Here is a 17,200-nt window from a genome sequence, read left to right on the forward strand (position 1 = left end):
ACAGTGAATTTCCAGATTCCGGAACAAAAACCAAATGAGCACCAGTTAGATGGAGAGCAGAGACAGGGTGAGAGGCGATTCCAGTGGCAGGATCAGTAACCAGACCTCTGAAGCATCATTTCCTCCTCCTCCTTGTATTTTAACACCCTTGAGCTAAAGGCCAATGGTCCATTCGGCTTTTAGTGATGTGTATCCTTGGAGCCGGACATTCCTGCGTCCGATCTCTCCGGCTGTAGCGGTTTTCCTTCAGCTCTGTGGCCCAGGAGAGCGTCACGCACATAATCTCACAAAGTTACAAATACAGCACCTCATGTAAAAGGCAGATTTTATTTTCGGTGGTACAAAGCCGGTTACTGTGGCGAGGGAACGACAGAGTCTTTGACTGAGCAAAGAGCAGACTTAACCAGAGACTCCAGCAAACCAGTGTTACCCTCGCAACGGGTCGGTACCAGGGGTCAGTGCTTGGGGTGTCGGAGCAGAGTCTGTTGTTTAACGGGAAGCTCAGCTGTTGCTGCTCACTGCAGGCACTGACCCTGCCGACTAAAACTGGACGATTGAGATCAGAACCCGAACTGGGCCCGAGCTGCTTTCACCAAATTCTTTTTTAACACAGTGTGTATGTGTGTCTAAAAAGAGAAAATGTTTGCATGACTGTTACAGCAGCTTAAACTCAGGCTCAGACCCCTATGTAAGATGGTGTATCAGCAGTTCCACGCCTGGACCGGACCAGAGATGCAGCCGTGGTTTGAAGCAGTAATCCCATCTTTAAAATCAGTGTTACTCATCAGTAGACATCTTAAACCATTAATTACTTTGCAAACAAGGATCTTCCAGGCAAACCGCTTCACGGACACGTGTCCTGGTTTAGATCTCATTTCACAAATTACCCGTTAACTTCAAAAGCCCAACTCTCTCAATGCGCTTCAGTAACTGTGGCAGATGCAAAGACACAGGTTACAGTAATAAACAGGCCGCGGACGGATGCAGTTTGAGTTGCCGATCAGGAAACCAAACCCCCAGCCTCAGATAACCCAGCTACTGGCTAACAACAGCACACTCAGGCCGTGCAGGGCTGGGAGAACCCAACAAACCGCCTCGGTGGCAACAACACTGACTGAACAGTGACATCAAAGTGTCACGCTGAGCAGCGCGGGTTAGAGGTGTGCGCAGTTTAAAGGCTGTGGTTACATTATGCCAAACAATCTCATTCCACTTTAACAAAATAAAACACATTTGGTGAAAGTATTTGTACAATGAAGAAACCAGAGACATGCAGAATCCCAGAGTCTCACATCCTTCGGGTTGAGATATTAGTTTGAAACTGATGGAAGGCAAACAGGATTTGGAAATTTGTCCAGAAAGGATCGATGAGAAACAATCCCAGAGTGTGAGACAGGAATTCTCGGGCAGGATTCAGAAAAGTCTCTTCTCGTATCTGGAAAAAAGGAACAAAAAGAAAATTCACTCACTGTCCAGTACGATAGCTGCACAAGTTTGGACAGAGAACGGTGCCCAGGTTGGAGCTGGGCTTTAGTGACTGGTTAATGTTCCATTGGGGAGGAGATAAAACAATCCCTGCACAACATAACTCCTGTGAGACTCCATGTGAGGAGAGACATGCCTGGTGTGGTGCTGAGGCACACACAGCACATCATGCGGTCTGTGAGCTAAATAGGAAGACGTGGGTGAGGAGGGAGAAACTTCAGAAAAGATCAAATAAAATCAGCTCAAATTATTCCAATGGAAAACATTCCCAGAGACTCCTTCTAGATCATCTGGAGTGGACACGTTACAAGACTAATTCCACGGGATGGGATTCGCTGCGGGCAGCACCGTGTGTTTATATAAAATGTCTTCAACACAGAAAAAGCAGCCAAGGCTCACTGAGACTCGAAGCGGAAACAGACACCGCACCAGAGGAGGAGATACTGGGAGAGGTGACCCACAAGCTCAGCAGAGAGAGATGGGGGGGGGGGGGGGGTGGAGGCAGAGGGGTTTAGGGGAGGGAAAAAGATACTTACGAGTGCATCCCATGAACCCCTCCTTCCATCTGAGCACAGAGGGTCCTCTTTTCAAACTTCAGCTCTCCAGAATACATCATTGCCCTAGAAACAGCACAGAAAGAGGTTAGTCACTGACATCAGATCAAAGAGAAGGGGGAGGGAGAGGAGACGAGAGGGAGGTGGAGGGGAGAGTGGAGGAAAGGGAGGGGAGAGGAGACGAGGGAGGTGGAGGGGAGAGTGGAGGAAAGGGAGACGGATAAGAGGAGGGGAGGGGAGGGGAGAGGAGACGAGGGAGGTGGAGGGGAGAGTGGAGGAAAGGGAGACGGATAAGAGGAGGGAAGGGGAGAGTAGAGGAAAGGGAGGGGAGAGGAGACGAGGGAGGTGGAGGGGAGAGTAGAGGAAAGGGAGGGGAGAGGGGGAGGAGACGAGGGAAGGGGAGAGTGGAGGAAAGGGGAGGAAAGGGAGGGGGGAAAGGGAGGGGGGAAAGGGAGGGGGAGGGGGGGAAAGGGAGGGGGAGGGGGGGAAAGGGAGGGGGAGGAGACGAGGGAGGTGGATAAGGGGAGAAAAGGGAGGGAGGGGAGAGGAGACGAGAGGGAGGTGGATAAGAGGAGGGAAGGGGAGAGTGGAGGAAAGAGGAAGAGGATATGGGGAGAAAAGGGGGTCCTGGTTCTACCTGAGCTGCGTCAGACTCTTGGCCCCAATGTCCTGGCAGCCATGTTGGATTCCAGCGATCAGGTACGGAACGAACTTGTGGATGGAGCCCTTGTCCTGGACAGCACCAGACACACCCTGAGCCACTTTAATCTTATCCGACTCGCTGGGTAAGAGGAAGAGAGAGTTACCTTGGGTCCGTCAATAGATGATTCCACTTCAGTCGCAGCAGTCCCCTTGTACTCCTGGAGTAAAGCTCCCCCAGCAACACTCAGCCTGTCCAAACAGCCCGCCGAGGAATGCTGTCCTGCCTGGCTCCCTTCCCTGAAGGACGAGTTGGGTTTTTACGACAATGCAACAGTGTTTTCTCTGGCACCGCCCCAGAAATCACCAGATTTATTAAATTTACTTCAACAACTTGCCGCAGTCGGAATTCAACTCACGATCTCTGGGTTCATGCTCCCCCCGCTAAACCGCCGCGCCCCCGCTAAACTACCTTGTCCATTGTGAGGAGGTCTACATAGTTACTAAGGCCAAGTATTGATGTAAATTTCTTTCCATTGGCAAAGTCAGAAACTCTTGTGAAATTCAGGAACAACTTTTTTTTGTCTGCATGGCGATTTAAAACGTTTGTATAAATAGATTCAGTGTAGATCCACTGGCAAATCTCTGAGATTCACCACACGTGCACAAACCTGAAGTAGCGGTTCCGACTCCCCAAGTGCTTGTCCATAGCGTCTAAAGATCCCATTCCTCGATATTTCTTCAGCCTCACTCCATCCGTGAAGAAATACTCACCAGGGGCTTCACTGGTGGCAGCGAGGAGAGATCCCATCATCACTGAAAGGCAGGCAGGGAATAGAAGGATCAACATTACAAACCACGCACTTCCACCCACTCACCACCCTCCTTTGAAGCAGCATTTCCCTCCGGCACCTCCCAAAAACAAAGACTCCCATCTCTCCAGCGCCTTTCATGACCTCAGGACGTCCCAAAGCGCTTTACAGCCAATGAAGTACTTTTGAAGTGTAGTCACTGTTGTAATGTAGGAAACGCGGCAGCCAATTTGCGCACAGCAAGCTCCCACAAACAGCAATGTGATAATGACCAGATCATCTGTTTTTAGTGATGTTGATTGAGGGATAAATATTAGCCCCAGGACACCGGGGAGAACTCCCCTGCTCTTCTTCCAATAGTGCCGTGGGATCTTTTACATCCACCTGAGAGGGTAGACAGAGCCTTGGTTTAACATCTCATCCAAAAGACAGCACCTCCGACAGTGCAGCATTCTCTCAGTACTGCCCCCTGACAGTTCTTCACATACAGGCAGCCTGATCAACCATGTGAGGCATCACAGCCACCCCCGGTCTTGTCGCCACACAGACACGTTCCGATGGGGATCACTGATTGGCAGTCAGTGGAACCCTGGCTCAAGCCCAAATTGTACTTCGACTGCTCGTTTAGCTGAGGTCAGTAAGTCAGCATGGACGGGGAGTGGGACTGGGACTGGGACCTCAGCCCTTCGTGCTGTTTGACGGTGAATTTATTCAGAGATAAGTAGAGTTTTGACTCTTCTCTCCCCGCAGTCAGTGATTCACTCACCTGTCGATGCTCCCAGTGCCAAGGCCTTGGCGATATGGCCCACGGTCTGAATCCCGCCGTCTGCTATCACCGGGACTCCGAATCTCCTCGCGTACTCAGCGACCTTGTAAACTGCAGTGGCCTGAGGTCTCCCGACAGCCAGCACTGGACCGAGGAACAAACAGGAGGTCAGTCAGTGTTAGGGCTCGTGCACTCCGACCTCTGAGACACTCGGACCATCCCACCCACAGATCATCACCACCAATGTGACTCGACATTTCATAATTAATTTAGTTCATTCTCGGCCAGGCCGGCGTTTATTGCCCATCCCGAGTTGCTCTGAGAAGGTGGGGGTGAACCTTCTTGAACCGCTGGGAGCGGGTTTGATACAAACGGAATGTCTCACTCGGCCGCTTCAGAGCAGTTAAGAGTCAACCACGTTGATGTGGGACTGGAGTCACCTATAGGCCCAGACCGGGTGAGGACGGCAGGTTTCCTTCCCTAAAGGACATCAGTGAACCAGTTGGGTTTTTACGACAATCCGCGGATTCACGGTCACTTTTACCGAGACCAGATTTAAAACTCAATTTCGATCTCAAAGTGTTGTGTGACTGCTTTGCTGCCATCTGGGGGCAGGGACACAGAGCTTCAATGGAATAGACATCACAGGCTTTTCGAAAACCTGCAGCCCGAATTCCCCAAACCTGCCGTCCTCACCTGGACTTTTTTCAACTGAATTCAAACTTTGAAACTCCGCTGGTGCGATTGGATTAGTTGTCCAGTAACATTAACACTGCACAACCATATCCACAACAGCTTACTGCAGAGTTAAAAACTAGAAAAATAGAGTTCGAATCAAAGCACCTGCTGCAATCTCAGTAATTTGTTGCAATATTTGAGGTTTGCATCGATTTAAAACTGAACTCGTTTACGGAGATGAACCCAGAAATCTGTACCCGTCTCACCGACACTACACCGTGTGGGCTCGGTAACCGTCTCACCGACACTACACCGTGTGGGCTCGGTAACCGTCTCACCGACACTACACCGTGTGTGGGCTCGGTACCCGTCTCACCGACAGTACACCGTGTGGGCTCGGTAACCGTCTCACCGACAGTACACCGTGTGGGCTCGGTAACCGTCTCACCGACACTACACCGTGTGGGCTCGGTAACCGTCTCACCGACAGTACACCGTGTGTGGGCTCGGTAACCGTCTCACCGACAGTACACCGTGTGGGCTCGGTAACCGTCTCACCGACAGTACACCGTGTGGGCTCGGTACCCGTCTCACCGACACTACACCGTGTGGGCTCGGTAACCATCTCACCGACACTACACCGTGTGGGCTCGGTAACCGTCTCACCGACAGTACACCGTGTGGGCTCGGTACCCGTCTCACCGACACTAAACCGTGTGTGGGCTCGGTACCCGTCTCACCGACACTACACCGTGTGGGCTCGGTAACCGTCTCACCGACAGTACACCGTGTGGGCTCGGTAACCGTCTCACCGACAGTACACCGTGTGGGGGCTCGGTACCCGTCTCACCGACAGTACACCGTGTGGGCTCGGTAACCGTCTCACCGACAGTACACCGTGTGTGGGCTCGGTAACCGTCTCACCGACAGTACACCGTGTGGGCTCGGTAACCGTCTCACCGACAGTACACCGTGTGTGGGCTCGGTAACCGTCTCACCAACAGTACACCGTGTGTGGGCTCGGTACCCGTCTCACCGACACTACACCGTGTGGGCTCGGTAACCGTCTCACCGACACTGCACCGTGTGGGGGCTCGGTACACGTCTCACCAACACTACACCGTGTGGGCTCGGTAACCGTCTCACCGACAGTACACCGTGTGGGCTCGGTAACCGTCTCACCGACAGTACACCGTGTGGGGGCTCGGTACCCGTCTCACCAACAGTACACCGTGTGGGCTCGGTAACCGTCTCACCGACAGTACACCGTGTGTGGGCTCGGTAACCGTCTCACCGACAGTACACCGTGTGGGCTCGGTAACCGTCTCACCGACAGTACACCGTGTGTGGGCTCGGTAACCGTCTCACCGACAGTACACCGTGTGTGGGCTCGGTAACCGTCTCACCGACAGTACACCGTGTGGGCTCGGTAACCGTCTCACCGACAGTACACCGTGTGTGGGCTCGGTAACCGTCTCACCGACAGTACACCGTGTGTGGGCTCGGTACCCGTCTCACCGACACTACACCGTGTGGGCTCGGTAACCGTCTCACCGACAGTACACCGTGTGGGCTCGGTAACCGTCTCACCGACACTACACCGTGTGGGCTCGGTAACCGTCTCACCGACAGTACACCGTGTGGGGGCTCGGTACCTGTCTCACCGACACTGCACCGTGTGGGCTCGGTACCCGTCTCACCGACACTACACCGTGTGGGCTCGGTAACCGTCTCACCGACACTACACCGTGTGGGCTCGGTAACCGTCTCACCGACACTACCCCGTGTGGGGGCTCGGTACCCGTCTCACCGACACTACACCGTGTGGGGGCTCGGTACCCGTCTCACCGACACTACCCCGTGTGGGGGCTCGGTACCCGTCTCACCGACACTACACCGTGTGGGGGCTCGGTACCCGTCTCACCGACACTACACCGTGTGGGGGCTCGGTACCCGTCTCACCGACACTACACCGTGTGGGGGCTCGGTACCCGTCTCACCGACACTACACCGTGTGGGGGCTCGGTACCCGTCTCACCGACACTACACCGTGTGGGGGCTCGGTACCCGTCTCACCGACACTACCCCGTGTGGGGGCTCGGTACCCGTCTCACCGACACTACACCGTGTGGGGGCTCGGTACCCGTCTCACCGACACTACCCCGTGTGGGGGCTCGGTACCCGTCTCACCGACACTACACCGTGAGGGGGCTCGGTACACGTCTCACCGACACTACACCGTGTGGGGGCTCAGTACACGTCTCACCGACACTACACCGTGAGGGGGCTCGGTACACGTCTCACCGACACTACACCGTGTGGGGGCTCGGTACACGTCTCACCGACACTACACCGTGAGGGGGCTCGGTACACGTCTCACCGACACTACACCGTGTGGGGGCTCGGTACCCGTCTCACCGACACTACACCGTGAGGGGGCTCAGTACACGTCTCACCGACACTACACCGTGTGGGCTCGGTACACGTCTCACCGACACTACACCGTGTGTGGGCTCGGTACACGTCTCACCGACACTACACCGTGTGGGGGCTCGGTACACGTCTCACCGACACTACACCGTGTGGGGGCTCGGTACCCGTCTCACCGACACTACACCGTGAGGGGGCTCGGTACACGTCTCACCGACACTACACCGTGTGGGGGCTCGGTACACGTCTCACCGACACTACACCGTGTGGGGGCTCGGTACCCGTCTCACCGACACTACCCCGTGTGGGGGCTCGGTACCCGTCTCACCGACACTACACCGTGTGGGGGCTCGGTACCCGTCTCACCGACACTACACCGTGAGGGGGCTCGGTACACGTCTCACCGACACTACACCGTGTGGGGGCTCGGTACCCGTCTCACCGACACTACACCGTGAGGGGGCTCGGTACACGTCTCACCGACACTACCCCGTGTGGGGGCTCGGTACCCGTCTCACCGACACTACACCGTGTGGGGGCTCGGTACCCGTCTCACCGACACTACACCGTGAGGGGGCTCGGTACACGTCTCACCGACACTACCCCGTGTGGGGGCTCGGTACCCGTCTCACCGACACTACACCGTGTGGGGGCTCGGTACCCGTCTCACCGACACTACACCGTGTGGGGGCTCAGTACCCGTCTCACCGACACTACACCGTGTGGGGGCTCGGTACCCGTCTCACCGACACTACCCCGTGTGGGGGCTCGGTACCCGTCTCACCGACACTACACCGTGTGGGGGCTCGGTACCCGTCTCACCGACACTACACCGTGTGGGGGCTCGGTACCCGTCTCACCGACACTACACCGTGTGGGGGCTTGGTACCCGTCTCACCGACACTACACCGTGTGGGCTCGGTACCCGTCTCACCGACACTACACCGTGTGGGCTCGGTACCCGTCTCACCGACACTACACCGTGTGGGGGCTCGGTACCCGTCTCACCGACACTACACCGTGTGGGGGCTCGGTACACGTCTCACCGACACTACACCGTGTGGGGGCTCGGTACCCGTCTCACCGACACTACCCCGTGTGGGGGCTCGGTACCCGTCTCACCGACACTACACCGTGTGGGGGCTCGGTACCCGTCTCACCGACACTACCCCGTGTGGGGGCTCGGTACCCATCTCACCGACACTACACCGTGTGGGGGCTCGGTACCCGTCTCACCGACACTACACCGTGTGGGGGCTCGGTACCCGTCTCACCGACACTACCCCGTGTGGGGGCTCGGTACCCGTCTCACCGACACTACACCGTGTGGGGGCTCGGTACCCGTCTCACCGACACTACACCGTGTGGGGGCTCGGTACCCGTCTCACTTATACCCAAACAGGCCTCCCAAGACTGCATCTCGTTGATCAGGGCTGGGTTTGTTTTTTATTGGTTCTTTAAGCTTGTCCCAAGATTCCCACTCATTGCAGAGATCCAAAAACCAGCTCACATCTTTTATGTTAAAAACGTGACACAAATTATTAATGACTGGGTTATACCTCAGCTCGAGCGATTAAACAAGACACAGCAAGATCCACAACCACAACATGCTTCGTGAGCCCGTGCAGCAATTGCATAACACGGGCTGTCAACAAAAACTGGAAACTTTAGATCAGAGGCTCCAGCAATCACAAGCAGGCGAGAGTAAACCAGACACACAGACCTCAGTTCACAAACCAGCCAGGCACTGCAACAGGGGCTGGGCAACACAGGCTAATTACATAGAAACATAGAAGATACGAGCAGCAGCAGGCCATTCAGCCCCTCGAGCCTGCGCCGCCATTTAATGAGATCATGGCTGATCATCCAAATTCAGTACCCTGTCCCTGCTTTCTCCCCATATTAGAGTAAAGCTCCCTCTACACTGTCCCATCAAACACTCCCAGGGCAGATACAGCACGAGTTAGATACAGAGTAAAGCTCCCTCTACACTGTCCCATCAAACATTCCCAGGGCAGGTACAGCACGGGTTAGATACAGAGTAAAGCTCCCTCTACATTGTCCCATCAAACACTCCCAGGGCAGGTACAGCACGGGTTAGATACAGAGTAAAGCTCCCTCTACACTGTCCCATCAAACACTCCCAGGGCAGGTACAGCATGGGTTAGATACAGAGTAAAGCTCCCTCTACACTGTCCCATCAAACGCTCCCAGGGCAGGTACAGCACGGGTTAGATACAGAGTAAAGCTCCCTCTACATTGTCCCATCAAACACTCCCAGGGCAGGTACAGCACGGGTTAGATACAGAGTAAAGCTCCCTCTACACTGTCCCATCAAACACTCCCAGGGCAGGTACAGCACGGGTTAGATACAGAGTAAAGCTCCCTCTACACTGTCCCCATCAAACACTCCCAGGGCAGGTACAGCACAGGTTAGATACAGAGTAAAGCTCCCTCTACACTGTCCCATCAAACATTCCCCGGGGCAGGTACAGCACGGGGTTAGATACAGAGTAAAGCTCCCTCTACACTGTCCCATCAAACACTCCCAGGGCAGGTACAGCACGGGGTTAGATACAGAGTAAAGCTCCCTCTACACTGTCCCACCAAACACTCCCAGGGCAGGTACAGCACGGGTTAGATACAGAGTAAAGTTCCCTCTACACTGTCCCATCAAACACTCCCAGGGCTGGACATACATGTCATTCAGATTTAGCCCAGCCCTCTCGCTAGGATTACCAGATACATTTGAGTTAAGGGCCATGTTGTCCTGTGGGCCATTCCCGTGACATACTGGGTGAGACCGCCCAAACTCATTGCAAATTGGAATCTTACTGGCAGGAGACGGGAGAATTTGAAATCCATGTCCCAGGTATGAAAGGTCAGCGACTTATTAATCTCAGGCAGATTACTGCACACAGGTCTGAGCGGGCAAGAGAATCCTAAGTAGTATAAAGGTGCTCGTTGCTGAAATACTCCAACCAGTGTGAAACTGGGCTACACAGAGCAAGATCCCAGCAGAGCAATGCAAGTGGCTTCAGTGCCCAGGCCCCAGCACAATCTCAGACACACATGACTCTGGCTAGGTATCATGCATGAGCTTGTACCCCAGAGAGAGTGTCTGTGGAACCCGTACCCCAGAGAGAGTGTCTGTGGAACTGTACCCCAGAGAGAGTGTCTGTGGAACTGTACCCCAGAGAGTGTCTGTGGAACCCGTACCCCAGAGAGAGTGTCTGTGGAACCCGTACCCCAGAGAGAGTGTCTGTGGAACTGTACCCCAGAGAGAGTGTCTGTGGAACCCGTACCCCAGAGAGAGTGTCTGTGGAACTGTACCCCAGAGTGTCTGTGGAACTGTACCCCAGAGAGTGTGTCTGTGGAACTGTACCCCAGAGAGAGTGTCTGTGGAACTGTACCCCAGAGAGAGTGTCTGTGGAACTGTACCCCAGTGAGAGTCAGTGTCTGTGGAACTGTACCCCAGTGAGAGTCAGTGTCTGTGGAACTGTACCCCAGTGAGAGTGCCTGTGGAACTGTACCCCAGTGAGAGTCAGCGTCTGTGGAACTGTACCCCAGTGAGAGTCAGCATCTGTGGAACTGTACCCCAGTGAGAGTCAGTGTCTGTGGAACTGTACCCCAGTGAGAGTCAGCGTCTGTGGAACTGTACCCCAGTGAGAGTCAGCGTCTGTGGAACTGTACCCCAGTGAGAGTCAGTGTCTGTGGAACTGTACCCCAGTGAGAGTCAGCGTCTGTGGAACTGTACCCCAGTGAGAGTCAGTGTTTGTGGAACTGTACCCCAGTGAGAGTCAGTGTCTGTGGAACTGTACCCCAGTGAGAGTCAGTGTCTGTGGAACTGTACCCCAGTGAGAGTCAGTGTCTGTGGAACTGTACCCCAGTGAGTGTCAGTGTCTGTGGAACTGTACCTCAGTGAGAGTCAGTGTCTGTGGAACTGTACCCCAGTGAGAGTCAGTGTCTGTGGAACTGTACTCCAGTGAGAGTCAGTGTCTGTGGAACTGTACCCCAGTGAGAGTCACTGTCTGTGGAACTGTACCCCAGTGAGAGTCAGTGTCTGTGGAACTGTACCCCAGTGAGAGTCAGTGTCAGTGGAACCCGTACCCCAGTGAGAGTCAGTGTCTATGGAACCCGTACCCCAGTGAGAGTCAGTGTCTGTGGAACCCGTACCCCAGTGAGAGTCAGTGTCTGTGGAACTGTACCCCAGTGAGAGTCAGTGTCTGTGGAACTGTACCCCAGTGAGAGTCAGTGTCTGTGGAACTGTACCCCAGTGAGAGTCAGTGCCTGTGGAACGTTGCCTGTACACACTCTCTGAGCACCACACAGATCAGCAGCTGCACACATCGAGTTAGGAAAGTTAATCTCAACAGAAGCATAAGCCACAAAACCCCAGTAAATCGAGTGCAGACAGATTCCTCCCGGCCGGTGGATTAGGCTGTGGGTGGAGGGGAGGGACAATGAAAAGAAGCAAATGGTCAGAGCGCAGCCAATCACGTTCCAGCCTCTAACAGAACAGACTTAAAAAAAACTTACTAAAGGAGCCCGAGATTGTAGATGGGAGTTTGGGGCTGAGAGACTTAAGGTCTGGAGGAATCTTGGGTGCGGCTACAAGATCAAACAGAGAGAGAGAGAGAGTAAGATGGAGATTATGGCAGAAAGCCAGGTCACACAGAGTGAGTGAGATAGTGAGCAGAGCTGGAGCCTCGACACATTCCTCCCACATGGTCCATGTGCTGTGCTCAGTGCCCAGATACCGCACCTCGCACACTCCCTCCATCGCACCTCGCACACTCCCTCCATCGCACCTCGCACACTCCCTCCATCGCACCTCGCACACTCCCTCCAGTTTAAACAGGAAGTAGAATCCGGGTATAAAAGGGGAGGGGCTAGTGCAGTGCACGGTGTGCTTTGTGCATTGAGTGCTGTTGGAGTTTTGCTAAGCGGGAGAGTTCGGATAAGTGGGAGGTGAGGGTGTGTTTTTTGCTCTGTTTTGTTCCCCACTCCCAGGCTTAGACAGCACTGCGGAGGCGGAGCAGCGAGACGAGTCAACCAAACAGGCTCCACAGACAGTATTCAAGGAGGAGGTTGGTGATCAGCTGGTTGGTTGGTTTTCTTCCTTCTCTTCTCTTTTATACCTTTAAGTTGGTAAGTCCTATTGAATAGTGGTGTGATATTATATATATCCGGGCAGGGTCTTCATAACTAATAATAAGAAATTAAATTAATTATATAGAATGGAGCAGGTGATGTGTTACTGTTGCGAGATGTGGGAGCCGGTGAACCCCATTGAGGCTCACGGTGATTACATCTGCGACAAGTGTTTGCTGCTAGAGGAACTCAAGTTCCATGTTATGGAGCTTGAGACCGAGCTTCAGACACTGCGACACATCAGGGAGGGGGAGAAGTTCCTGGACTCTATGTTTCAGGAGATGGTCACACCTATGAAGTTAATTACTGCAGATGTAGTCCGTGGTCAGGGACAGGACGGTGTGACTACGAGTGAGGAAGGTACAGGGATCCAGGCTGTAGTGTTGAAGGAGACGCAGCCCTTGTTCTTGTCCAGCAGGATCGAGGTTCTTACTCCCTGTGAGGGCGGGAGCGGGGACTGCAGGGAGGATGAGCAACCTGGCCACAGCACCGTGGTACAGGGGGCCATTCAAGTGGAGGGAGTAAAAAGAAATGTTGTAGTGGTAGGGGATAGTATCATTAGGGGGATAGATAGGGTTCTCCGCAGTCAAGAGCGGGAGTCCCGAAGGCTGTGTTGCCTGCCCGGTGCGAGGGTTAAGGACATCTCTTCTGGGCTGGAAAGAAACTTGGAGTGGGAGGATCCAGTTGTCGTGGTCCATGTTGGTACAAACGACGTAGATAGGACAAGGAAGACGGTTCTGTTAAAGGAGTATGAGCAGCTAGGGGTCAAATTAAAAAACAGAACCTCAAGGGTAATAATCTCTGGGTTATTACCTGAGCCACGAGCGAATTTGGCTAGGATAAATAAAATTAAAGAGTTAAATGCGTGGCTCAAAGACTGGTGTGGGAGAAATGGGTTTTGCTTCTTGGGACACTGGCACCAGTACTGGGACAGGAGGGAGCTGTTCTGTTGGGACGGACTCCACTTGGCCAGTGCTGGGACTAGAGTCCTGGCGAATCATATAACTAGGGCTGTAGAGAGGGCTTTAAACTAATTAGTGGGGGGGAGGTTTCTAGAGAGCAAATAATAGAAATGACAACAGAGAAGGTCATAGACTTAGGTAGCAGTGGGGGAATTAAAAAACAGAATGTGTCAGGAAGGGACAGAAGGTATGGAGTAAAAAGTAAAGTACTAAAAAGGGAAAAAACAGGAACTAAGTGTTACATAACATATTTGAAAGTTCTTTATCTGAATGCACGTAGCATTCATAACAAAATGAATGAGTTAACGGCACAAATAATGACATATGGGTATGATCTTGTGGCCATTACAGAAACATGGCGGCAGGGTGACCATGACTGGGAATTAAACATACCAGGTTATTTAACAATCAGGAAGGACAGGCAGGAAGGGAGAGGAGGTGGGGTGGCTATGTTAATAAAGGAAGGAATCACTATAATACAGAGAAATGATATTGGGTCAAAGGAGCAGGATAGTGAAACAGTTTGGGTGGAGATAAGGAATAATAAGGGGAAAAAAACACTAGTGGGTGTAGTCTATAGGCCTCCAAACAGTTGCAACTCTGTTGGACGGAGTATTAATCAGGAAATAGTTGAGGCTTGTAATAAGGGAACAGCTATAATTATGGGGGATTTTAATTATCATATTAACTGGACAAATCAAATTGGGCAGAGCAGCCTTGAGGAAGAGTTCATTGAGTGTATTAGGGATGGGTTTCTTGAGCAGTATTTAACTGAACCGACCAGGAGGCAAGCAACCTTAGATTTGGTCCTGTGTAATGAGACAGGATTAATTAAAAATGTCCTAGTAAAGGATCCCCTTGGAATGAGTGACCATAACATGGTTGAGTTCCATATTCAATTAGAGGGTGAGAAGGTTGGATCTCAAACAAGCGTGCTGAGCTTGAATAAAGGAGACTATGAAGGTATGAGAGTGGAATTAATTAGAGTGGACTGGGAAAATAGATTAAAGGGTAAGACGGTAAATGACCAGTGGTGTACATTTAAGGAGTTATTTTACAACTTCCAAAAAAAATATATTCCACTGAGGAAAAAAGGGTGTAAAAGAAAAGATAGCCATCCGTGGCTAAGTAAAGTAATTAAGGATAGTATCCGACTGAAAACAAGGGCATATAAGGTAGCCAAATCTAGTGGGAGGATAGAAGATTGGGAAGTCTTTAAAAGACAGCAAAAAATAACTAAAAGATTGATTAAGAAAGGGAAGATAGATTATGAAAGTAAATTAGCAAAAAATATAAAAACAGACAGTAAAAGTTTCTATAGTTATATAAAAAGAAAAAGGGTGGCTAAAGTAAATGTTGGTCCCTTAGAGGATGAGACCGGGAAATTCATGGTGGGAAACATGGAGATGGCAAAAACACCGAACAATTATTTTGTATCAGTCTTTACAGTAGAGGACACTAAGAATATCCCAACACTGGATAAACAGGGGGCTCTAGGGGGGGAGGAACTAAATACGATTAAAATCACTAAGAAAGTGGTACTTGGTAAAATAATGGGACTCAAGGCGGATAAATCCCCTGGACCTGATGGCTTGCATCCTAGGGTCTTGAGGGAAGTAGCGGTAGGGATTGTGGATGCATTGGTAATAATTTTCCAAAACTCACTGGACTCAGCAAAGGTCCCGGCAGATTGGAAAACTGCTAATGTAACACCCTTATTTAAAAAGGGTAGTAGGCAGAAGGCTGGAAACTATAGACCTGTTAGCCTATCATCTGTGGTTGGTAAAATGTTAAGAGTCCATTATTAAGGAGACAGTAACGGGACATTTGGATAAACATAATTTAATAGGACAAACTCAGCATGGTTTCATGAAGGGGAAGTCATGTTTGACAAATTTGCTTGAGTTTTTTGAGGAAGTAACATACAGGGTGGATAAAGGGGAACCAGTGGACGTAGTGTATTTAGACTTCCAAAAGGCATTTGACAAGGTGCCACACAAAAGATTATTGCTCAAGGTAAAAAATCACGGGATTGGGGGTAATATTCTGGCGTGGGTGGAGGATTGCCTCTCTAACAGAAAGCAGAGAGTTGGGATAAATGGTTCGTTCTCAGATTGGCAACCAGTAGCTAGTGGTGTTCCGCAGGGGTCAGTGCTGGGTCCCCAACTCTTTACAATCTATATTAACGATTTGGAGGAGGGGACCGAGTGTAACATATCAAAGTTTGCAGATGATACAAAGATGGGACGGAAAGTAGTGAGTGAGGAGGACATAAAAAACCTGCAAAGGGACATAGACAGGCTAAGTAAGTGGGCAGAGATTTGGCAGATGGAATACAATACTGGAAAGTGTGAGGTTATGCACTTTGGCAGGAAAAATCATAGAGCAAGTTATTATCTTAATGGCAAGAAACTGGAAAGTACTGTAGTACAAAGGGATCTGGGGGTCCTGGTGCACGAAACTCAAAAAGTTAGTATGCAGGTGCAGCAAGTGATTAAGAAGGCCAATGGAATGTTGGCTTTTATTGCTAGGGGGATGGAATATAAAAACAGGGAGGTATTGCTGCAGTTGTACAAGGTATTGGTGAGACCGCACCTGGAATTCTGCATACAGTTTTGGTGTCCATACTTAAGAAAAGACATACTTGCTCTCGAGTCAGTACAAAGAAGGTTCACTCGGTTAATCCCGGGGATGAGGGGGTGGTCATATGAGGAGAGGTTGAGTAGATTGGGACTCTACTCATTGGAGTTCAGAAGAATGAGAGGCGATCTTATTGAAACATATAAGATTGTGAAGGGGCTTGATCGGGTGGATGCGGTGAGGATGTTCCCAATGATGGGTGAAACTAGAACTAGGGGGCATAATCTTAAAATAAGGGGCTGCTCATTCAAAACTGAGATGAGGAGAAACTTCTTCACTCAGAGGGTGGTAGGTTTGTGGAATTTGCTGCCCCAGAAAGCTGTGGAAGCTACATCATTAAATAAATTTAAAACAGAAATAGATAGTTTCCTAGAAGTAAAGGGAATTAAGGGTTACGGGGCGCGGGCGGGAAATTGGACATGAGTCTAGGTTCGGAATGGTCATGGCCCTGTGGGTAGTGGAGCAGGCCCAGGGGCCGTGTAGCCTGGTTCTGCTCCTACTGTGTTCTAATTCTGTGTTAGATTTCAGGAGATGGTTTTATTCCTGTTCCTGGCTGGGGTGGAGATCGCCTTTACAGAAGGTAAGTACTGTAGAAAATATAGGGACAGAGTGATCTCCTGGAAGAATTTCGATCGCCTAGATGGGTCGGAGAGGAATTTCCCAGATTTTTTTCTCCCAAATTGGCCATTGGGTCTTTATCTGGTTTTTCGCCTCTCCCGGGAGATCACATGGGTTCGGGTGGATGTAGAGTGATAGAAGATTTGAGGTTAGGATCAGATCAGCCATGATCTTATTGAATGGTGGAGCAGGCTCGAGGGGCCGATTGGCCTACTCCTGCTCCTATTTCTTATGTTCTTATGTTCCATCGCACCTCGCACACTCCCTCCATCGCACCTCGCACACTCCCTCCATCGCACCTCCTCCCAGTCTAACTCATTCTCTCCCAACTCACTGCGGAAAGAAAATTCTCCTCCTCTCCCCTCTGGTTCTTTTACCATTCACCATAATTCTGTGTCCTCTGGTTACCGACCCTCCTGCCACTGGAAACAGTTTCTCCTTATTTACTCCATCAAAACCCCT

The 17,200-nt window shown here is 51.6% G+C and overlaps 1 protein-coding gene across 1 annotated transcript; it reads right to left on the bottom strand.

The window, feature by feature from the left end:
- Positions 1–308: 308 nt before the first annotated feature.
- Positions 309–12,108, bottom strand: LOC147111368 (inosine-5'-monophosphate dehydrogenase 2-like). Its single transcript, XM_086002191.1, has 6 exons — positions 11,904–12,108; positions 4,257–4,400; positions 3,350–3,494; positions 2,677–2,820; positions 2,022–2,105; positions 309–1,435 (listed from the first exon to the last, which is right to left on the bottom strand). Exons 1-6 carry the CDS (start codon positions 12,091–12,093, stop codon positions 1,414–1,416), a joined length of 729 nt encoding a protein of 242 aa, XP_085858317.1. The 5' UTR covers positions 12,094–12,108; the 3' UTR covers positions 309–1,413.
- Between the last annotated feature and the right edge of the window lie 5,092 nt (positions 12,109–17,200).

This window comes from Somniosus microcephalus, chromosome 11 (assembly GCF_052327205.1).
Source record: "Somniosus microcephalus isolate GS21.2 chromosome 11, FLI_Smic_1.0, whole genome shotgun sequence".
Lineage (NCBI taxonomy): Eukaryota > Metazoa > Chordata > Chondrichthyes > Squaliformes > Somniosidae > Somniosus > Somniosus microcephalus.